This window comes from Simochromis diagramma, unplaced genomic scaffold (genome assembly GCF_900408965.1).
Source record: "Simochromis diagramma unplaced genomic scaffold, fSimDia1.1 OVJJ01000822.1, whole genome shotgun sequence".
NCBI lineage: Eukaryota > Metazoa > Chordata > Actinopteri > Cichliformes > Cichlidae > Simochromis > Simochromis diagramma.
The window spans coordinates 7,369,685-7,377,777 of record NW_024387520.1 but is presented as its reverse complement, the minus strand read 5'-3'; the positions used below and the strand labels follow the sequence as shown (position 1 = coordinate 7,377,777).

General features: G+C 42.6%; 1 protein-coding gene across 1 annotated transcript; it reads left to right on the top strand.

The window, feature by feature from the left end:
• Positions 1-806: 806 nt before the first annotated feature.
• On the top strand, positions 807-6,514 carry slc20a1a (solute carrier family 20 member 1a). The gene is made up of 11 exons (XM_040019357.1): positions 807-970; positions 1,738-2,388; positions 2,488-2,628; positions 2,765-2,850; positions 3,076-3,172; positions 4,348-4,467; positions 4,617-4,826; positions 4,913-5,393; positions 5,480-5,665; positions 5,737-5,821; positions 5,950-6,514. The coding sequence occupies exons 2-11, from the start codon at positions 2,040-2,042 to the stop codon at positions 6,103-6,105; spliced, it is 1,911 nt and encodes a 636-aa protein (XP_039875291.1). The 5' UTR covers positions 807-970; positions 1,738-2,039; the 3' UTR covers positions 6,106-6,514.
• The last annotated feature ends 1,579 nt before the right edge of the window (positions 6,515-8,093 follow it).

Sequence of the window (8,093 nt, the reverse complement as noted above, 5' to 3'; positions counted from 1 at the left end):
ACATGTCACAAATTAAATCCCACCACCACTGAATAAATAAGTGATGAAGAGGAACTGATCAGCAGATTTGGAGGTACTGTACCATTTCGGAAAAAGACTGTGTTCTGCTGACAGCCTGACACTCTCCTGGAGTTTCTCAGTAAATGAACTCTTCATGGATGAGTAGCCGATTGATGATCAGCACTGTTCGTGGCTCCTGATTCACATTAGTTACACTATGGCTTAGTGAGCTATAGAGTCTACACTTTCCTACAGCGAGTTCACTACTTTTTTGTTTCTATTTTTTTTTTTTTTTTTTAAGAGAGACGTTACCAGAGATTTGGAAGTAAACTACACACTCAGCACAAAGTTTCCAGAGGCCTCTTTAACCTTGGTGGGTGAAACTTGCTAAATTCGACCAGCAGGTGGCACCAAAGCCCCGTTTGTAATATCTTACTCAGTCATTTTAAAGTTTTAATGTCCCCGTTCTTAGAAAATTGGTAATATTCGGGGAACACCGCACTGTTTATATCCAAACAGCAGAAGCTTAACCACCATAAACAAACTGTCACCAGAAATATTTCACTTACTTTTCTTTTTGAATTAGACTGAAAGATGGGCTATTTCGGCAACACAACAGACATTTGTCTTTCCTCGGCGCTTGGATAAATATAATTTGGGGGATAAGGTTAAGCAATATAATCAGCAGACAACTATAATTACTTTTTTTCCCCCATCAACAAGCTCGATAAACATTAGCCCGAGTGCAGCAACGAGTGTCCCATGACTGCTCTGGAAAGGCGGGTTCTCACTTGAGGCGCAATATATAAACCAACCTCCAAAGGGAGCCTCAAACACTGCAGGCCGCTGGACTGGCACCTCCTCTGACATCCTCTCACTTTGCATAACACCTGCCGAGGAAGGCCGATCACCTGACAGAGAAGCCCAGCGAGCGCAGGGGACAACACAGCGGACACCTTTGCTTACACATGTAAGTGTCACCTACCTTTAATCTCTACTCGTGCTCCCCTTGTCTTCCCCCCTCTCACTCCTTTTGAATTACGTAAGAGCAGCGAGGCAGATTAACATACCGCTATTTTCTATAGGCCTGAGTGAGTACTAACAAACTAAGAGCCCAGTTACTCCCAGTCTCTCAAACCTCTTTCTGAAGTTTTAGGTGGGATTTGTTTGTGCAAGTGGGATTTGAAAGGCTGCTGTAGTTATGTAAGTCCCCCGCAGTGCCACACGCGTGGATTTACTCTCTTAACCGCCTATTAAACAAACTTTACTCGCCAAAAGTTAAAGAAAACTAAATCAGCTGCTTGTTTTACTGCAGCGCCATTTCCTCTCTGTGAAAACGCTGATTAACACTGAATGCTCAGTAAAACTGCACAGCTGTGCATTTTCCATTTTTGCCATACTTACCTGCTGCTTTGATCCTAGTCATAATTTAATGAATTGCTCCAACAAAACGCTGTGTGGAAATGTCATGTAGTAGCGGTAGTGTCATGTCCAACTTCAGTGTGAAGTGTATGAAGTGTTAATATACTGCTGATAACACGAAACACTTCCTTTTTTTCTACCATTAGCCAGTAAATCATGGATACCAGGTAAAGCGGTGTGTACTGTTTGGTTGTGTCACGTACTGGAGTTTGGGCTTGTTAATATGTAACTCATCTTAGCCTTTCCAAGGATTGAACATGAGGAGTTTCAGCCACTAACTTGTGCATTTCTGTGCCTGTTTTTGTGTTATTGCAGTGTGCATCATCAGAGGCTGCCCGTCACAATGGATTTCTCCCCCATCTGTATACCTTCTCATTTTACAATGAAGCCTACAGAGAAACCCTGCATACCTAGCTAGCAATTAATTTAAATCTCCTTCCCTTTGGAACTTTTAGATCTGAACTAAAGGGCTCTTCTATTTTTTATCGTGGTAGTAATTTATTTATAAAAACATATTACCTCATAAGTTACTGTTAAATTGCAGGGGGGAAAAGAGAAAAAATTTGGCTTGGGATAAGAGTGATTGTGACAAAAACTTAGTTATATTGTGAGAAGCGATGGATACAACTACATTAGCGACCCTGGCTGCTGCCACCACCGTGGCTCTGGCCTCTCAGTCTGGCATGTCGGGCTACCTGTGGCTGCTGGTGCTAGGCTTCATCATCGCCTTCATCCTGGCTTTCTCTGTGGGGGCCAATGATGTGGCCAACTCATTCGGTACAGCGGTGGGCTCTGGTGTGGTCACTTTGCGGCAGGCCTGCGTCTTGGCCACCATCTTTGAGACCGTGGGCTCGGTCCTGTTGGGGGCCAAAGTAAGCGAGACCATCCGGCAGGGGATCATTGACGTCCGGATGTACAACGGCTCGGAACACGTCTTGATGGCAGGATCGATAAGTGCTATGTGTGGTGAGTGCACAGACAGTGATGACGATCGGAGCACGTGTGTGCTGAAGATGTTCGGCCTGGTGTGTTTTCAGTGATCGCAACTGTGCCTTTGTTATCCAGGCTCTGCTGTGTGGCAGCTGGCAGCGTCGTTCCTGAAGCTCCCCATTTCTGGAACCCACTGTATTGTTGGAGCAACAATTGGGTTTTCCATGGTAGCCAGAGGTCACCAAGGGGTGAAATGGATGGAACTTCTGCGCATTGGTGAATACGTGTTGTTGTTTTTTTTATCCCTACTCCACACTCGATAGATAGAAATAGCCGTTAAATATGAAATGCAAGTCAAATTAAAAGCAAATTTATTCCTAACGCATTGAAAATATGCTCCGCTTGTCCACAGTGGCCTCCTGGTTCCTGTCCCCCGTGCTGTCAGGCATCATGTCAGCAATTCTCTTCTATTTTGTCCGCAAATTCATTCTGAATAAGGTAAAGCTTATTCACTGGGAATACTTAATCAGGTCCATTAAAATAACGAGCACTCGTACTTCCTGTAGTCTGGAGGGTTTCAGCTGAGCAGTCAGGTCTCTCAAAGAGTTAAAATATAAACATAGAGGCACCAACAGCTGAACAGAGAACAGCTTGTTTCTGATCATTTTTGAGTACATGTTGCTACTTTAAACATATAACAGAGAAAGTCTGTATTTTTCTCAGACTAATCCTGTACCCAACGGCCTGCGAGCCCTACCTATCTTCTACGCCATCACGATGGGCATCAACCTATTCTCTATCATGTTTACAGGAGCACCATGTGAGTATTACGTCATCAGACTGCACTGTTTATTTGTTTGATTGTTGCTTAACACGCCACGCTACTGCCACAGCAGTTGAAATCCCGGGATGAGGTGGAGAAAAGTCACATGGGCGAGTTGGGACTCAAAGTAGGTGGCAAATAAAGAGGAAGCAGTTTCATTAAAAAAAGAAAGAGAGGAAAAAACAGTCTTGAAGATGTAGAATGTTCTATATAAAAAAATTGCAAAGATCAACAGTTAAAGCGAGCAAACACAACAGGAAAATAATCAAAGTGGCTCTACAACAGATTCCGCTAATAAATGGAAAATTTCCATTCCTTTTTGTTCTGTTTGCAGGCTTGAACTAATCAAGGAGTCAGCTGGCCTGGGCCCTTCACTGAAGGCTGCAGGCCTGTGTGCGTGTGTGTCTGTGTGTGGGTCATGGAAATTACACATCGTAACTCCTGCAATGCAAAATTGCAGAGTAATACAGTATAGTAAACTGCATGCACGTTCCAGTCCGAGCATCATTTTTTGTTGCATGTCTTAGTCGTCTGCCCGGTCAGTAGAGTTCGAAGCCAGTTTGGCTTCACGTGCATGCTGAAGACGGGACACACCCATGCAGCTGTGGCTTTAATCGTGCGACCTTTTAATTGTTGTTAAGCCGCTGTTGTCTGTGAGGAAAAACAGGTAAGCTAAGTTATTAAATGTTGCCTGACTAAATTCTATTCACCTGTTTATCTATGCACTGCCAGCATTAGCAGGAAAGTGAAATTAAGTTTCTTTAACAGCAGTTTTGTTTGTTTATCTCTGGGCTGCAAGGCCGAACTCTTTCGCACTATCTGATTGAAGGAGCATACACTCTCGCTGATACTCTTCTGTGTAAGAACGAGCTGAAGTGCTGGAAGAGGCCATTGAAACATTTTGCATAATTTCTTAGAAAACGTGAACGTCGCGTGACCGCAACCTACAAAATGTGATCTTGACTTTTTGGTTTATGTGAAAGCGTGAGAGTTGCGCTTTCAAGACGTTGCCATGTTTCTACAGTAAATCAAAGTTGTGCGTGAATGTGAAAGGGCTAACAGTTTTCTCTCACTGTTTTCAAAGGAACAGAGCTGTGAATGAATTAGTTACGCGTCTGTTTCACCTTTTCTGAGACCGTGTTCTCTCTCGTTCCCCTGTCTTTTGTGCACAGTGCTGGGGTTTGACAGAGTGCCGTGGTGGGGTACGCTGTGCATTTCTCTGGGCTGCGCTGCCGTCACAGCCTTGTTCGTTTGGTTTGTCGTTTGTCCCCGCCTCAGGAAGAAAATCCAAGGTGAGTAAATCTGACTTTAGACTTTCAGACTATACTTTTGTAAATATGCTGACAAAAATATGCGACTTATGTATTAAAATTCTATTTATTTCTGCACTGGCATCACTGCTTTCTCTTGCGTTAAAAATCTGAGTGCTTCTTTCATCCAGCACAAACAGCTGCTGCTCCCTGTGCAGCTCCGCTCATGGAGAGGAACTCCAGCAAACCCGTGCAACCGCAGCAGTCCCCAGTATCCCATGCACCCCGACCACAGAGCCCTCCAGCAGACAGTCAGAAGGTGGCTTTTAAACTGGGAGGCTCAGATGAGACGGATTTAGACAGCATAGATGCAGAAACCAAAGACCTGGACATCGTCAACGGTAATGACTTGAATCTGCACTCTAAATAGAGTATAACCAGAAGAAACTCCAACAGCTGAATTACATTTAACTATTTATTTTCATAGGTCTGAATGGGACCGTAGGCCCCATGGTGATCACTGATCCTCACAGTGGTCGGTCCCACACAATCCACAAAGACTCTGGCCTTTACAAGGACCTGCTGCACAAGCTCCACATGGCCAAGGTTGGCGAATGTATTGGTGACAGCGACACAGAAGAGCGGCCCATCCGGAGGAACAACAGCTACACCTCCTACACCATGGCTATTTACGGAATTCAAGGAGATGTCAGGTATAAAGACGGGGACGGTGGGCTGCAGAGGAGACCGAGAGTGGACAGTTACAGCAGCTACAGCTCAGCAGTGTCCAACAGGAGTGCAGCTCTGGACGAGAATGTGGCCCAAGAAGCTGGCACCGACCTTGCTAGCACGGACCAGGAAGAGGATGAGCTGGAAGTCGACCAGCCTGCCGTTTCCTCGCTTTTCCAGTTCCTGCAGATACTCACTGCGTGCTTTGGCTCTTTTGCTCATGGAGGGAATGATGTCAGGTAGGCAAGGATGTTTGTTTTTTCTGAAGAATTCATATACGTTGGTTTGTTCAGATGGCTTACAGAAACTTTTTTTTTCGCATTAGCAATGCTATAGGCCCACTGGTGGCTCTCTGGCTTCTGTATGAGAGTGGCTCCGTCTTGTCAAGTGCACCGACACCTATCTGGCTGCTTCTTTACGGTGGAGCCGGCATCTGCATTGGACTCTGGGTGTGGGGTCGGAGGGTGATCCAGACCATGGGCAAAGATCTCACCCCTATTACACCGTCGAGGTATGCGGCTGACAAATAAAATCCTTATTTGTGTTAAAGTCGAAGCATACTGACATTTCCTTCTCTTCTAGTGGATTCAGCATCGAGCTGGCCTCAGCAATCACGGTTGTGGTGGCATCCAATATTGGCCTTCCTGTCAGCACAACCCACTGCAAGGTAATGAAACTAAAGGGACTGTCTTTACTACAAATAGACGCATACGTTAGAAATAACCTAAGCTTTCTGCCCAAGTAACGTACACGGTGGCGCATGACCTGATGAGCTCTTAAATTATGTGCACACAGGTGGGATCCGTGGTGGCCGTGGGATGGTTACGTTCCCGGAAGTCAGTCGACTGGCGTTTGTTCAGGAATATCTTCATAGCCTGGTTTGTTACTGTTCCGATCTCTGGGCTGATCAGCGCTGCCATCATGGCTCTCTTCATCTATGTTATCCTCTGAGGCCAGCACTGTCCAGCGACACTCCTACTTGAGTTGATGGACTGCAGCCAACAAGTTGTTTGACTCTGATAAATCCTACGCCAATAAAAATGTCCTGTTTGTTCTCCATTTGCTAATGATTTATATTATATCATTAAGTCAAGGCAATTATTTTATCTCCCACGGTCGCGTCCTTGAATTATGTAGACTCTAATAACACTCTTCAGTTATCCGAAAGACTGTGATCTTGTATATCCTTTTGTATATTTGTATAGAAGCAATGTTTTCATCAGATGATTCCCTTTTGACTGAAAAAGAACGAGCAGCAGTTGTATGTTTGGATATTTGGATACAGTAAAATATGGAGTTGCTTGATTTGATGATATTTCAATGTATTTTACTCACCATTAAAGATTTTCTTTTACAGAAAGATGCTTTTCTGAGTGTTAATGTGGGAGGGATGGATTATTAAAAGCAACAAAACATTATCATAAATTTGATCGGAAAACTGTTCATTAAAAAATGAACATTAGAGTTTTCACTAAGGTGGACGTTATAGTGAACCATAGTGTCAGCGGTAGTGCATCTGATTCTCCTCAATGTTTTGGTGCTATTTCTGCAAAATCCACGAGGTGGCAGTGCTGCAGCAGCCTTTTTTACACACACACTGACTCCTCCATACAGGAAGAACCTTTAAATGCACAATACTGTGCAAAGGTCTTCATGTCTTTGTTTCCAAGAAGCCAAATTTTCTTGTAGTTTTTTTTTTTTTTCAAGTCTGGTACCTGAAAAGACTTGACCGAAACAGAAATTTTTCAGAAGAATCTTTTTTTGGTTGTTTAAGCAACTTAACACAGAACCATGAATCATTCAAACATTAAAATGCAACTAATTAATGAGATGAACCAGTTTTGTGTCTGCACATAACTGACGACTTGGTAATAAACCGAATTGAATGTGTCCTTAGACATTTTGCTATTAGCAGCCTGACAGAGAACTACATTATCTTTGAATCTATGAAAAGGGGAAGAGTGGCTATAAAGAAGCCACTCTTAAGGAAGGGAAAGGCTGAAATATGCAAAATTACACAAGAACTGAAAATCAGTGGCAATAGGTCTCATGGAGTGGTGAATCTAAATTTGAAATCTTTGGTTCAAATCATCATCAACATGTTCAGAGGAGGTCAAGAGAGAGAGAGAGGTACAACAGTGAGTGTCTGTAGTTATCTGCTTAGTGCTGCATTTCAGCCAGGTGTGTTGGAGGTCCTTTCAGAATTGATTGAAATTAATTAATTCAGACTTTGATCCACTACTGTAATACCATCCAGAAAACATCTGACTGGAACTTCATTTTTCAGTACGCCAATGATCCCAGACACACTGCCAATGTAGTAAAAGCATACTGGATAGAAAAACACACTGAGGAACACTACTGATCACAGACTGGCCACTTTAAAAACAAATGACAATTTATTATAAAAGCCAGAAAGGCAGAACTATTATCTTTATATTATTTATTTTGAGAAGTGTTCTGACATTTTTGTTTAATCTTCCCATTGCAATAATAGTAGTTTGGCAGCAGATGCTGCTGCTGTTCCATTTAACAAGCTTTGAAGCGACTCAGTGGATATCATGAACAACAAGATTAATATTAATTAGCCATAGAACTTTCTATACACTATTTATTTAAATAATTAGCCTCTCTGTTCTCAACAAGTCAATGGATTTGACTCTTATTACTTACTTACTCTTATTACAGCCTAGCACTTTTTGTGTATCTGTGTGTATATTTCTGTTGTTATGTAACAATCTCAGAGACTGCACATGTAATTGAGTCATTTTGGGTTTGTTTGTTTTTCTACCATTGTTATCTAGTTTCACCAATAATTGAAAAAAAAAAATCCACAATTAAAACTGGAAATGTATAATTAAATAAATCAATTTACTATAACTCTGCTGATTTTTCATAAATTTTGCTTAAACTTTGTTGCCAGAAATGTTTGTCTGCCA

Coding starts and splice junctions, on each gene's coding strand:
- slc20a1a (XM_040019357.1), top strand. CDS start 2,040: ATGGATACAACTACATTAGCGACCCTGGCTGCTGCCACCACCGTGGCT. Junction 2,389..2,487: donor ATCGATAAGTGCTATGTGTG/GTGAGTGCACAG, acceptor TTTGTTATCCAG/GCTCTGCTGTGTGGCAGCTG. Junction 5,822..5,949: donor TCAGCACAACCCACTGCAAG/GTAATGAAACTA, acceptor ATGTGCACACAG/GTGGGATCCGTGGTGGCCGT.